This window comes from Mobula hypostoma, chromosome 2, assembly GCF_963921235.1.
Source record: "Mobula hypostoma chromosome 2, sMobHyp1.1, whole genome shotgun sequence".
NCBI lineage: Eukaryota > Metazoa > Chordata > Chondrichthyes > Myliobatiformes > Myliobatidae > Mobula > Mobula hypostoma.
The window spans coordinates 40,902,614-40,918,415 of record NC_086098.1 but is presented as its reverse complement, the minus strand read 5'-3'; the positions used below and the strand labels follow the sequence as shown (position 1 = coordinate 40,918,415).

The 15,802-nt window shown below is 43.6% G+C and overlaps 1 protein-coding gene across 4 annotated transcripts in view; it reads right to left on the bottom strand.

Moving 5' to 3' along the window:
* Positions 1–2,474: 2,474 nt before the first annotated feature.
* LOC134358576 (kinesin-like protein KIF3C) overlaps positions 2,475–15,802 on the bottom strand; it is a 192,043-nt gene continuing 178,715 nt past the window's right edge. For all 4 annotated transcript variants that reach the window (XM_063070956.1, XM_063070974.1, XM_063070983.1 and 1 more), the window contains 3 exons: positions 15,568–15,670; positions 3,924–4,093; positions 2,475–3,412 (listed from right to left, as the gene is read on the bottom strand). In XM_063070956.1, coding sequence (XP_062927026.1) covers positions 3,313–3,412; positions 3,924–4,093; positions 15,568–15,670 — 373 coding nt within the window. In that variant the 3' untranslated portion in view covers positions 2,475–3,312. The remainder of the gene's footprint in view (positions 3,413–3,923; positions 4,094–15,567; positions 15,671–15,802) is intronic.

The following is a 15,802-nucleotide window of genomic DNA, read 5'->3' as shown; positions in this document are numbered from 1 at the left end:
CTCTCATCATCTTACACACCTCTATCAGGTCACCTCTCATCCTCCTTCGCTCCAAGGAGAAAAAGCCAAGTTCACTCAACTTATTCTCATAAGGCATGCTCCCCAATCCAGGCAACATCCTTGTAAATCTCCTCTGCACCCTTTCTATGGTTTCCACATCTTTCCTGTAGTGAGGCGACCAGAACTGAGCACAGTACTCCAAGTGGGGTCTGACCAGGGTCCTATATAGCTGCAACATTACCTCTCGGCTCCTAAGTTCGATTCCACGATTGATGAAGGCCAATGCACCGCACGCCTTCTTAACCACAGAGTCAACCTGCGCAGCTGCTTTGAGCGTCCTATGGATTTGGATCCCAAAATCCTTCTGATCCTCCACATTGCTAAGAGTCTTACATAAATACTATATTCTGCCATCATATTTGACCTACCAAAATGAACCACTTCACACTTATCTGGGTTGAACTCCCATCTGCCACTTCTCAGCCCAGTTTTGCAATCCTATCAATGTCCCGCTGTAACCTCTGACAGCCCTCCACACTATCTACAACACCTCCAACCTTTGTGTCATCAGCAAACTTACTAACCCATCTCTCCACTTCCTCATCCAGGTCATTTATAAAAATCATGAAGAGTAAGGGTCCTTGAACAGATCCCTGAAGCACACCCCTGGTCACCGACCTCCATGCAGAATATGACCCGTCTGCAACCACTCTTTGCCTTCTGTGGGCAAGCCAGTTCTAGATCCACAAAGCAATGTCTCCTTGGATCCCATGCCTCCTTACTTTCTCAATAAGCCTTGCATGGGGTACCTTATCAAATACCTTGCTGAAATCCATATACACTACATCTACTGCTCTACTTTCATCAATGTGTTTAATCACATCCTCAAAAAATTCGATCAGGCTCGTAAGGCATGACCTGCCCTTGACAAAGCCATGCTGACTATTCCTAATCATATTATACCTCTCCAAATGTTCATAAATCCTGCCTCTCAGGATCTTCTCCATCAACTTACCAACCATTGAGGTAAGACTCACTGGTCTATAATTTCCTGGGCTATCTCTACTCCCTTTCTTGAATAAAGGAACAACATCTGCAATCCTCCAATACTCCGGAACCTCTCCCGTCACCATTGATGATGCAAACATCATCACCAGAGGCTCATTAATCTCCTTCCTTGCCTCCCACAGTAGCCTGGGGTACATCTCATCCGGTCCCGGCGACTTATCCAACTTGATGCTTTCCAAAAGCTCCAGCACATCCTCTTTCTTAATATCTACATGCTCAAGCTTTTCAGTCTGCTGCAAGTCATCACTACAATCACCAAGATCCTTTTCCGTAGTGAATACTGAAGTAAAATATTCATTAAGTACCTCATCATCATCTTCACCCATCATCTTCCTCTTGCTACTGCAGATGATGGAATATTTGTCCCTTTATCTCTTTCCTTCCCACCATCCAGAGACCCTAAAGGTCTTCCCAAGCGAAGCATCAATTCAATCTAGTGTACTACATTTACTATTCACAATCTGGTTGGAGGAACCAAATGCACTTCATAAAATCTTGTCCAAGTAAATTTATTGTCAAAGTATATCTATGTTACCATATACTATTTTGAGATTCATTTTCTTGCAGGTATTTACAAGAAAATAAAGAAATACAATAGAATTTATGGAAAATTATACTTAAACAAAAACTGATAACCAACCAAAGTGCAAAGAGGACGATGTGTAAATAAAAAATATGAGAAACTTGAAATGTCAAGTCCTTGAAAGTGAGTCGTAAGTGTTTTCAGTCCACAGGGGTGAGCCTCAGCTTTATGTTGCTTGTCATTTTAATTCTCCATCCCGTGCCTTTGGTCTTTGGTCTTTGGCTTCCTGCATTACTACAGTGGTCTAACACAAGCCTGAGATACAGTAACTTGTGTTCTGAATAGGCCAATCGCAGACTTCTTGACTCAGTGTTGAATTCAGCACCTTCAGTTAGCTTGATATCTATCTGTATCATTCATCCACTGTGCTATTGGCTTAGCCTGTCTGCTTCCTTCTCCACCTCTGTTTTCCCTGATGGAAGTGGAGATGATCTGTTAGGCACATCTTCTCACTCTGCATTTTGCACCTCCTATATCTGTGGTCTCAGTTCTCACTCACTGACCGGAAAATCTTGCTTACAACCGATCACCATCCCAGCTTTTCCCTATTAGAGAGATTCCCGCTCCTCCACCCTCCTGGCAGCTTTACAAGCTTCTTTTGTCTCCTTCATAGCGCTGGAAAAAAGTCCTTGACCTGCAACATCAAATCTATTCTTTCCACAGATGCTGACTGACCCGCTGAGTATTTTCTGCATTTCCTTTTGTTAGATAATACCATTTTCATAATTGACCTGTTTCATTCAAATCATAACCACCATCTTCTGAAAAAGGTAGTATCCAGTCTTGACTGAAAACATCAAGCAAATGCACACAATTGTCCTTGAGCATATAGTATTTATTTTATTCCACAATAAAGTACCCTCAATCCCAGTGACAGCAGGACCTGCGATTAAATATTTCAACATTTTTTGGAGCAACAGCAACATCAATTTAATTAGGATCAAAAGTCCAACAAATTTACAAAGCGACATTACTGCTCTTGGAAATAAACTTGGCAGGCAATCTGCTGTATTCAGCACAACATGACACACATCTTCTTCAGAACAGATTTCCAAACTGAATGGAAGGCATGAATATATTGGAAGAAAGGGAATGACACTGAAGAGGCTGAGTATTTTGAAAACATTGCAGTGTAAATAAAAATGGGATGATCAATTAAGTCTTACTTCTGGCTTGAACTCTATAGAAAGACCAGTTGTGCTGATAAAATTTGATTCTCATAAACTGCTAATTTTCATAGTTCTGATTTTTAAGCTCGTTTGGGAAAACGAGTTTCCCCACTAAGCTCCATTTTGTGCCTCTTTAACCCTGTAGCTCAGACTGCAAAATAAGGCAGTAAAGCAGATGGAGATCGGTGGGACACTGTCAAACGCAGGAGTATGCACTTGAAAGTGAGAAGCATGAACCGTTTTTGTTTGGGCTGCAATGAGATGGATTGAGCGACGGGGAAAATAAACGGCCTGAAATCTGCCCTCAGTCTCTGGGCCTAAGTCTGCAATTTGGAGGCAGCTGTGCATTGAACGCCACTTCCAACGTTTGCTTCAGCTGAAGTTACATGAAGCAAATTTTGGAAATGGAGCCACTGCTAACCTGCACCTTCAATGCCGTAGGCTGAGGACGAATTTCTCACCAAAGAACAGGCACAAGTTTCACAGTATTTCTCACTGTGACACCTTCCCCTCCGAATGAGAGAACAGCTGAGAGCCTGAAGCCAATGAGGAGAAGGAAGAGGAGGATGTTACTCGTCTCTCAGGTCTGGACCTGGAATACAATCAAAAAAGATTAAGGTAAGATTTCACTTTTACATGGCTGATTATCTTTTTTTAAGAAGATAATTTATTCCAAAATTATGCAAGAATTCCTCCTACATGTTATGTGGGCTGACAGTCCAGCACAGGACTGAGGGTATGCTGTGTTGCTGGAGGCACTGTTGTTCAGAGAAGATATTACACTAAGACACGAGAGACTGCAAGGGACAAAGAAGCAGACTACTGAAGGAGCTCAAGGGTCAAGCCAGCTCTTTGAGGGAAGTGGACAGTTGACGATTTGGGTCATGACCTGAAATATTGACCATCCATTTCCCTCCAAGGACTCCATCGAGAGTCATGATGAGGAGTCTCGGCCCGAAATGTCGACCGTTAATTCCCCTCCATAGATACCGCCTGACTTGCTGAGTTTCTCCAGCATTTTGTGTGTGTTGCACAAATTTTAAGGTATTTAATGCATTTTAACTCTGCTGAGAAAATAGCCATGGGAATTGAGAAATCCTCACCATGATCTTGATTTGCGAACTCTCGCTGCGGTGGACCGGTCTGGGAAAACAGAACTGCTGTAGTGTGGCTCTCCTCCGGTTGCTCCATGTAATGACCACGACCGTGGGATATCCAGCTCAAAAACCTGGGGTGTTGCCATATCCAATTCTAGGAACAGTATGTTCTCAGCCTAAATGAGAGAAGAAAGATAATTATAAAGAAGGGAAAATCTGCAGATGCTGGAAATCCGAGCAACACACACAAAATGCTGGAGGGAGTCAGCAGGCCAGGCAGCATCTATGGAAAAAAAGTACAGTCGACATTTCAGGCCGAAACCCTTTGGCAGGACCGGAGAAAAAATGCGAGTAGATTTGAAAGGTGGGGGGAGAGAGAACTCCAGGTGATAGGTGAAACTCGGAGGAGGAGGGATGAAGCAAAGAGCTAGGAAGTGATTGGTGAAAGAGACAGAAGACCATGGAAAAAAGAAGAGGGGGAGTGGAAAGCAGCACTAGAGGGAGGCAATGGCAGGCAAGGAGATAACATGAGACAGGGACCAGGGGATGGGAAATAGTGAAGGGGGGGTGGAGGCATTACTGGAAGTTTGAGAAATCAATGTACGTGCCATCAGGTTGGAGGCTACCCAAACGGAATATAAGATGTTGTTCCTCCAATCTAAGTGTGGCCTCATCATGACAGTGGGAGGGGTCATGGATGGACATACAGGAATGGGAATGGGAAGTGGAATTAAAATGGGTGGCCACTGGGAGATCCTGCTTGTTCTGGCAGATGGAGCATAGATGCTCGGCAAAGCAGTCTCCCAATCTACGTCGGGTCTCACCGATATACAGGTGGCCACACTGCGAGCACTGGATACAGAGGGCGACCCCAAAAGACTCACTCCTCATCTGGAGGGACTGTTTGGGGCCCTGAATGGTAGTGTGGGAGGAAGTGTTGGGGCAGGTGAAGCACTTGTTCCACTTGCAAGGATAAGAGCCAGGAGGGATGGATGGACAAAGGAGTTGCATAGACAGCGATCCCTGCAGAGAGCAGAAAGTGGGGTGGGGGGAGGGAAAGATGTGTTTGGTGGTGGGATCCAGTTGGAGGTGGCGGAAGTTTTGGAGAATTAATATGCTGGATGCAGAGACTGGTGGGATGGTAGGTGAGGACGAGGAACCCTATCCCTGGTAGCGTGGCAGGAGGATGGGATAAGAACTGACATGTGTGAAATGGAAGACATACGGTTGAGGGCAGAGTTGACGGTGAAGGAAGGGAAGCCTCCTTCTTTGAAAAAGGAGGACACCTCCTTTGTTCTAGAATGAAAAGCCCCATCCTGAGAACAGGTGCGGTGGAGACAGCGGAATTCAAAGAAGGAAATGGCGTTTTTACAAGGAGCAGGGTGGGACAAGGTATAGTCCAGGTAGCTGAGAAAGTCCATGGGTTTGTAATAGACATCGGTGGATAAGCTGTCTCTGGAGATAGAGACAGAGAGATTGAGAACGGGAAGGGAGGTGTCAGAAATGGACCAGGTGAATTTGAGGGCCGGGTGGAAGTTGGAGGCAAAGTGGATGAAATTTATAAGTTCAGCACGAGTGCAGGAAGCAGCACCAATGCAGTCGTCGATTAGCATTGGAAAAGTGCGGGACGGTCTCCAGTGTGTGCTCCCGGTGTGGCCTCTTGTATATTGGTAAGACCTGACATAGATTGGGAGACTGCTTTGCTGAGCATCTACGCTCTGTCCACCAGAACAAGCAGGATCTCCCACGGGCCACCTATTTTAATTCCACTTCCATTCCAGTTCCATTTCCACTTCCACTTCCATTCCTATTTTGATATGTACATCCACGACCTCCTCCAGTGTCGGGATAAGGTCACAGCACCTTATATTCCGTCTGGGTAGCCTCCAACCTGATGGCATGAACATCGATTTCTCAAACTTCCAGTAGTGCCTCCCCCCACTTCACTATCTCCCATCCCCTTGTCCCTCCCTCATGTTATCTCCTTGCCTGCTCATCACCTCCCTCTAGTGCTCCTTCCCCCACCCTCCATTTCTTCTTTCTTCTAAAGGTAATGATAAGTTGCTCCAGGTCTGCATCAATGATGAATTGCAATGCAATGGCCCTGAAACACTACAGCATATCCCACCAGCATGAACTATTTCACATTTCCCCACATTATAATCCACTTGCCAAATCCTCTGACCACACCCTTACCTGTCCATATTACTTTTTATCTCTTTATGTCCTCGTCCCACCTTACAGCACAAACAGTACATGGCCAGTCTCGGAGAGGATCATACAACTTTAGTGCTGACACTCGGGACTCTCCAATATGTGAGTAAATGCGGCATTGTTAATGATGCTGCCATTTAGAAGAAATATTAAACGGAAGCCAAATGTATCCATTGGACTGATTCTGCTGGAGTTCATGGATTCTCCCAAGCTCATCCTAGGACAGATATCACAGTTCACTGTGTCTAGTTACAGTGACTTAGAATGTGGTCTGAGCTGTCCCTTTGGCATGCGAAGATAATGTGAAAATGGCATGAAGGATAAAGGTTGCAGAATAGTGGCAGTGTTCTCCTAAATAATCCTCCATTGAAAATGGCAATGCCAGCTTCAGCCTTAGTGACGTGTTGCATTTGGCACAGTGAACATAGCAGAGCTTGGAAATGATGGCCCAGTGCTCACTGGGGGACTGGAGGTGCCCGGGGAGATCTAAGGAGATCAGTGCCCGTGAGAGCGAGCAAGGGAAATCCCCCCGGGGCTGCAGCCAGTGATCCTGGCATGAAGTCGCTTAGCAGGTCTCAATAAGAACATGAATGCTCTCTCCAAACATACATGCTCAGTGAAACCTGCAATGCAGAAAATATTCGTGTCTGTTCTGGCTGCTCTTGCGGGTAAAAGAAAATGCAGAGGAAGCCCTTTCTCCTTGTAGACAGAATTTGGGTGATTTGCCACACAACTAGTGATACTGAAAATTGAACTGGTGTATTGCAGTTCTGCTGACGTTGTGTGGGGGAGTTTTACACTGGAAGCTATGTGTCAGGATGAATAAAAATCTCACTGAAATAAGGTATGAATTTCCCAGTGGGAGTTGAGACATCCAATATTGGACGTTGTTTTAATTAATACCCCAAAGTATTTCTAAATGTTTTTTTATCAGATGTTGCATTGTAATTTTATTTTTTTTAGAAAACCCACTAAATATCAAGGGGGCATGAGCCCAGAAACACACAGGAGGAACTCAGCAGACCAGGCAGCATCTACAAAGAAGAGTAAACAGTCAACATTTCGGGCTGAGGCAACTTGTTATACTCACATTTCACAACAGAGGGAGCTGCTGCATTACTTTAAACCTCATTTGCAATCTCCATTAGAAGTACTTCAGTCTAATTTCTTTGATTTAGTGCTTGCACTGCAGTGTTTTACACAATGGGAATATATTAGACATTTGCAGAGGGAAATCTGCCCAGTTAACTGGCTGGACAATATATTATCACACAGATAACCAATCACCAGTTCACAGAAAACTTGTGCCTTCTCTTTTCAAATGCTGACAAACCAATTAATTCCTTTTCCAGTGTTATCTGTATTTATTTCAAGTTCCCAGAAAGCAGGTGACATTGATTAACATCGTTGGGGGTGCGAGAGCCAATTCTGCCAATTTTTAACACAGCATCAAGAAGAGACCCTACTTAAAAAAAACAGTAACTCAATCAAGAATCTGATTTTCAAAGCATGTTGGAAAATCAGTAAAAATTAGGTGTTGGATTGTGAGAAACCAGGTTTATTGGATAACTTATCAAGAAAGGTTTAGCTATCCCACAAAGGAGGGCCTAAACTATAATATATGAACAGAATTAGGCCATTCAGTCCATCAAGTCTGCTCCACCATTCCATCATGGCTGATTTATTATCCCTCTCAACCACATTCTCCAGCCTTCTCCCCATGATCTTTGATGGCCTGATTAATCAAGAACCTATCAACCTCCACCTTAAATATACCCTATGACTCGGCCTGCCAAGGACCAGCCTTTGGCTGAAGAAATTTTTCCTCCTCTCTGTTCTAAATGGATGGCCCTCAATTCTGAGGCTGTGCCCTCTGGTCCTAGCCTCCCCTACTATAGGGAACATGCTCTCCACATCAATTTTGTCTAGAACTTTCAATATTCGATAGGTTTCAATGAGATACCTCATCATTCTTTTAAACTCAAGTGAGTACAGGCCCAGAGCCATCAACATGCCTCATATTTGAATTTCTGAATGACCTCCCCATTTAGAAAATAGTCCATGCCTTTATTCCTTCTGCCTACCATGCACTTTCCTGCATATATTTCATCTGCCATCTCTTTGCCTATTCCCCCAATCTGTCTAAGTCCTTCTTCACATACCGTGCTTTCTCAACACTAACTGCCCCTTCACCTATCTTCGTTCTGACTGCAAACTTGGTCACAATGCCATCAATTCCTTCATCCAAATCACTGACATATAATGCGAAAAGAAGTGGTCCCAACACAGACCCCTGTGGACTACCACTAGACACCAGCAGCCAAACGGAAAAAGGATCCCTTTATTGCTACTCTTTGACTCCTGCCAGTCAGCCAATCTTCTATCCACAACAGTAACTATCCTGTAATAACTGGGCTCTTCTTTTGTAAGTAGCCTCATAAGCAGGACCCTGTCAAAGGCCTTCTGAAAACCCAAATAAACAACATCCACTGACTCTCCTTTGTCTATCCTGCCTGTTATTTCTTCAAAGAATTCCAACAGATCTGTCAGGTGTGATTTCCCTTTTGGAAAACGACATTGACTTTGACCTATTTTATTATATGTCTCCATGTACTCCAAAAACTCATCCTTACTAATTTACTCCCATATCTTACCAACCACTGAAGTTAGGTAATTGCCCTCCAATTTCCTTCCTTCTGTCCTCCCACCTTCTTAATGAGGGGAGGAGCTAGAAAAGATGGCGCCAGAGCTTTGGTAACTTCTTCCAGTTCGTCTGTGAAACAGCTTATTCTTTTTCTCTCATGTCAACCTTTTCTTTTTGGTCCGGTCGGAGTCCATGACCTACAGCTACAGCTCAAAATGACGGTTCTCCGCAGGTGGCCTGGCATTTCAATATCTCCAGAAGTGGTCTGGGAGACGTGCACCTTCAGGGTGCGGTCCCGTGGACAACCCAACTCCGAGCATCATGGGAGACTGAAACCTCGCGGCAGCAGGTGGTGTGCACGGGTGTCATAGGAAGGGGGAGGGGTTGGGTTGTGCTTATGCAGGGGAGGAGGAGGACGGGCTTTGGGTTTCTGATGATTTGAAGAGTAAGTTTTTCAGGTTGTATACTGTATGCATTCTCTAATATTAAATTAAACCATTTGACTATGTAATTTTCCAGTCCTCCAGAACTATTCCAGAATCCAGTGATTCTTGAAAGAGCATGTCTAATGCCTCCACAATCTTTTCAGCTGCCTCTTTCAGATCTCTGTGGACCTCCCTGAGCCAGCACCTGTGAGGCAACATACCATCCGTGTGCCTCTTTCACATCCACAGTATTCTGCTTTTTGCTGCTCTAATTATGGAATCCCCTGTCACCACTGCACTCATCTTCTCCTCCGCTTCCCTTCTGAGCCACAGAGCTAGACTCAGTGCCCAGAGATTCAGTCCCTGTGGCTTCCTCCTCCCCCTCCCCTGATGTATCTCACCAGTACACTTCTTTTTTGGGGAGAATGACCACAAGGGTACTCTGAACCGGCTGCCTATTCCTTTTCTCTCTCCTGGCAGTCACCCAGGTATCTGCCTCCTGCAACTTAGGAGCGACTACCTCCCTGTAGCTCCTATCTATCACGTCTTCATTGTCAGTATGAGCTGAAGATCATCGAGGTGCAACTTAACACAGTCCCTAAGTAGCTGCAGCTTGATACACTTTGTGCAGATGCAGTTTTCACCCTGTTTTGTTGAACTGCCCCTCATAATCCCCTCTCATCACCAGCTGGTAAAAAGATGAATCTGCTTTTCTCATGCACTGAATTGGGTTCAGTTATATATTACTGCTGGGACACTGGAAGAACTTCTTTATTGATGTCCATTCTAAGCTGCACATCTTTGCGTTATTCTGGTGATGGATGTTAACCCACAGTCGTCAAAGATTAGACTGGGAGAAGACACTGTGCTAAACTACCAGTTCAAGTGACTAAACACAGTCAATTTATCCTTTTGTATCTCTTGAGCCAGGAGAAAGCCAGGAGTTTAACACACAAGCAGTTCATAAAAGCTGTCTGAATCCAAGTTTCCTGACAGGAGTGAGGTTACCTGCATTGAGATAGTTAATTTGGATTGGACAATCAATACATTTGGACAAAATGATTCCCAACTGGCAGTTCTGAGAAGTCACCAGGACCCAAAAGTGTATAAGAACCTTATTTTTTTCAAATACTGGAGAAACTCCAAAACACTGGGACTGCAGTGGTGTCACCCCAGAGGTACAAAAAGGCATTCCACATTGTCCAAGCAGAAGGTAGCTCTTGCAATATTTTCCAAGGATCATCTGTTAGGAGTCTGGTGCCTGAAAATGCTGGTATTCAATGCAACGACGTATGGTATCAATGACAGTTGAGTTTTAAAGGTGGACCAGAGGGTGTAAAAGTAACTAATTTTTCAGTTTAAATAACTGCAAAGATTATAATTGAATTGGATAGGTAGTACAAAGCACTGATCAGGCAGTATGTGTCCCTTGTGTTAGAACACATTGGAGATAATAGACAATATACAATAGGTGCAGGAGTAGGCCATTTGGCCCTTCGAGCCAGCACTGCCATTCACTGTGATCATGGCTGATCATCCACAATCAGTATCCAGTTCCTGCCTTATCCCCATATCCTTTGATTCCGCTATCTTTAAGAGCTCTATCCATCTCTTTCTTGAAAGCATCCACTGTCTTCTGGAGCAGAGCATTCCACATATCCACCACTCTCTGGGTGAAAAAGTTTTTCCTCAACTCCGTTCTAAATGGCCTACGCCTTATTCTGAAACTGTGGCCTCTGGTTCTGGACTCACCCATCAGCGGGAACATGCTTCCTGCCTCCAGCATGTCCAATCCCTTAATAATCTTATATGTTTCAATAAGATCCCCTCTCAGCCTTCTAAATTCCAGAGTATACAAGCCCAGTCGCTCCAATCTTTCGACATATGACAGTCCCACCATCCCGGGAATTAACCTTGTGAATCTTCGCTGCACTCCCTCAATAGCAAGAATGTCCTTCCTCAAATTTGGAGACCAAAACTGAACACAGTACTCCAGGTGTGGTCTCACCAGGGCCCTCTGCAGCTGCAGAAGGACCTCTTTGCTCTTATACTCAATTCCCCTTGTTATGAAGGCCAGATAAAGCAGAGATACTGGGAACGGGGTGATGTGTTTATCGGGAACCTGTGGTCAGTGCTGTTTGCATTAGCCCTTACCCTTCTTGACAATCAGGGCCACAAGGCTGGAAGGTACATTTGTGACAATGTTTGAAATTAAATACAGTATATTTTGGGGATGGTACACACTGCAGGCAGAGTGTACTGTTAGTGCAAGGAATTACTGAGTGAGGGCAAGAACCCTGCTTTGTTATGAATAGTGTTGAGCTTCTCAAGGGATGCTGAATGAACTATTACCCAGTCCCGAGCTTGGAAATGTACACTCTTATTTCTGTAACAATGAAATAATCAGCAGTTCTCTGTTTCTTCAGTGATAATTTTCCAGTATGACTTGCTGAAGAGATACACATGTAGAATTTGTCAAGTCAAAAGAGGATCTCTCTATCCAATTTCCTGTAATACTAAGGAATCTAAATAATTCTGTGACTCAGACACTCCAACTTTGCACAGCTCTGCACTTGCTGTTCGCCATACAGAGCTGAAAAGAAAGCAGGCTCTATCAATCACCACAATGGAGCTATCACCTCCACCCCAGTGATCAGCCACTAAAGTTCTTTCTCGATATTAAGTTCCACGCAGGACTGTGAACTTGTAAAACATCCCAAGCAAGATATCATGCCTCATAAATAAGAGAAATTCTGCAGATGCTGGAAACACAAGATGTTGCATCACATAATGCAGAGGTAATAAATGAGGGGAAATTTTAAAAAATTATGCAGAGGTTTATATTCCATATTATTGCAAAGATTAATGTGAAATCATCATAAACCCATAATCTTACCATTCGGAGAAAGGCAGAAGTTCTGTAAACTCTGCTTCCGGTTCTCTAACGACCTTAATGAACTAATTAGTAACTCAGCACACACTGGAGAATATCTGGCTGGGATTGTTCTCACAGGATCATTAAATCCAAATTTGATAGCTTTAAAGCAGCAAGATCCGCACTATTCTCTTCAACAATGAATATTTGGAGCTAAGAAGGCAATCTTCAAGAAAATAGAAACCCGGATAATGTTCCTCACTAATGTCTCCAAGAGGAGTCAATAACTCTTTATCAGATTCAAAGTTCAAAGTAAATTTATTATCAAAGTCCGTATATGTCACAATATGCAACCTTGAGATCCATTTTCTTGCAGGCATTCATAGTAAAAATGGAGTGCAATAAAATCAATGAGGAACTACACAGAAAGTCTGACAAGCAATGTACAAAAGAAGACAAACTGTACAACTAATCAATAAATAAACAACAGACCGAGATAAATAATGCTGAGAACATGAGATCTCGAGTCCTTGAAAGTGAGTTCAGAGGTTATGGAGTCACATCAGTGTTGAGGTGAGTGAAGACATCCACACTGGTTCAGGAACCTGGTGGTTGAGGGGTAATAAGTGTTTCTGGCGTGGAATCTAAGGCTCCTGTACCTCCTTCCCGATGAAGCAGTGAAAAGAGAGCTTGCCCTGGGTCGTGGAGGTCCTTGATGATGGATGCTGCTTTCTTGAGGCAGAGCTCCTTGCAGATGTGCTTAATGGTTTAATTCAATATCAGAGAATATTTACAGTATACAGCCTGAAATCTTTACTCTTCACAGACACCGACCGGCAGCAGCAAAGGCACCAACCATCCCCCTCCCTTCCCCACCTCACTTCAGCAAGCATCAGCCCCCACAAGCCCTCCGAGACCATGATTTAAAAGTCCATCAAAAACTACTGTCCATCACTCACTAGTAAGGGAGAGAGATCGTGCTCCTGCAGTGAGAGGGGAGGCCAAAGGCTCACTGCTTCAATGTTATAGTCTGCACTGTTGATTACTTTGAGTTTCCTCGATTTGGGGCCCTCTTTCACCATTGAGAGAGAGCGCAAGCACACGAGTGCAGAGGGCTCTGACAGCCATGCCCACTGTCCCGATGTTTTGGACCTCCTGTAGTGCTTCAGGCAGTGACATCGGCAAGGAATTGGGTCATCCACAGGGCCACACGAGGCTGCACGCTGAAGGTGCACATCTTCCAAGCTGCTCCTGGAGATCTCCAAACACAGGGCACTCGGCAAGTTCCAAAAAGTGAGAGCCCACCGTCCATGAAGAATGCAGTTTGAGTGCAACTGCAGATCATGGACTCCGAGAGGACGCCTGCCAACTTGAAAGGGAATAAAGGTGGGGAGGGCTTTGCCTGTGATGGACTTGGTTGTATCCAACACTTTTTGTAGACTTCTCCACTCCTGGGCATCCATGTTTCCATACTAGGCTGTGATGCAACCAGTCAGGTTACTCTCCACTGTGCTTCCACAAAAGTTTGTCAAAGTTTTAGATGACATGCTGAATCTGCACAAACTTCTAAGAAAGTAGAGGTGCTGTTGTGATGCCATTTATACGCTGGTCCCAAGACAGATCCTCTGGATATAACACTGAAGAATTTAAAGTTACTGGCGTTGATATGGTAAACACTAAAACCGAGAAACTGAGTAAGTCACTGATGGAAATTTTCTGATTTTCACATCCTGTGGGATCCTAACGGTTCAGAAATTATTTTCACGTTGCTCACAATATTTGAGCCACAGTCAGGCTAAACATAGAGGCAGACAGGGTTAGACACCTTATGTGGTTCTACTTTTACACTCTCCAACCCTTGGAAAAAGATGGTGACTATCTATAGAAAAGACTGTGACTGCCTAAAAAACACTCTACATATATCTGAGACATCAGTCTGCTTCAATGTTGGGAGAGGTGCGTGAATTTTCTTATCTTCTGTCTGGGTTCTGGTGAGAACTCTGTATCCCAGAATCCTCTCCTCCCCACCTCCTCCTTCCATCAGACAGAAGATGTTCTGAAGGGGGAGAAAAACCTCTCTTCCAAGTGAATCAGCATCTTCCTTTATGTACCCACTTCTGCTCCATTCTATGACGTTCACCCTGCTTGGCCTTTGAGTCTCCTTTCATAATACCTCTGTAGCTGTAACTTGGCTAAAACAAATCTTGACTTCCTCCTATGACACTATTGTTCCTAATAAACCCTTCTCCATTAATATTGAAGTATTCATTTACTGTCTGCTCTTCTGACTTCAAGGGAGCAACTTCAAACATACCCAGTGTACAAAGGGTTTAATCGAGCAGCACCAGATCTGACTTGACTATATCCATCTCCACAATGCTGTATTCTTGTCCACACAAATGGTCCATAACTCTGAGAGTTTCCTTGAAGGAAATGTCTCTATTCTCCTGTAGTATACACCTCTTCAATATCTATTTCAGTTTTCACAATTTTCATTCATCTTCAGTTGTTGCTGATGTGTTCTTTCTGTTTCTATTATTGCCATCAAACGCATCCCTCTCCACCCCATTAAATGTTTGAGTGGCATCCAGTCTTCTATGGACAAAATTTCTTCCATCTGATTATTGTAATTTAGAAAATCTGCTCCACTTTATGGCTGCTAACCAGAATCTCAGTGCTCTGTTCAATCCCAAACTGCACCTGCAAAATATATCTACTTACCATATGAGTTGCCTTCATAACATAATTTTCCTGTACTTATCTTCTTTACTTGTGCCAAAAGCATTACAATATCTGCACGATAACTAAATAATATCTGCATTATAACTGTTGGGGATGGTGTAGAGCAAGTTGGGGTTACCTACTGTTAATGCAAGTGCTTTCTAGACAACAAATTTCTCTTCTAGCATGGTTAGACTGATAAATTATTTTCAGTAGCGTATCTTTGTCACTTTTTCAATCGCTTTTCAACAGTTTATCTATCGAAAGCCCACATGCAAAATTAATATTGGCAAAAATTATTGTAAATTTGCTAGCCACGGATGGAAGACTGGAAAAAAACAGTGTTCCTCCATTTCAGAAGGGCAGTATGTCTTGGCCCAAAATATCAGCTCTTCAGTCCTTTCCATAGATGGTATCTAACCTGCCAAGATCCTGCAGCATTTTGTGTGTGTTACTCACCAGAATGTTGCCTGACTGGAGGACTTAGTTATGGGTAGACATTGGACAGCTTGAGCTTATTTTCCTTGGAGAAAAAGGGGCTGAGGGCCTATTTCTGTGGAATTAGTGTCGAAAGGCAAAAGAGTCAGCATGGACGTGCTGAAGGGCCTATTTTTATGCCGTACAAATCTATGACTTACATACTATGATTGTAAAACGGATCAGAATGACATTTTTTTTCATGTATTTCTTGACAGGTGAGAAAATAAACTATTTCTACACAACGCATAAAGGCCTTAGCACCCCATTAAACTTGGTGCATAGATTACTTACACGATATCTGGGATGAATGCCCATTGACATAGCAACTCTGGCATACTGGCTGATTGGTCGCTTGTAGCCAACTGCAGATGTAGACCGTTTCTTCATTTGGTGTCTGGATAGTACAAGCATAAAGTAATAAAGGTCAGTGACAGTTTGCATATGCTTTCTGCACCAGATCAGTACCTAGTAATAATAAGATTGAGATTCTAATATGAGTAATCAAATCTGAACTCATGTTACTTTT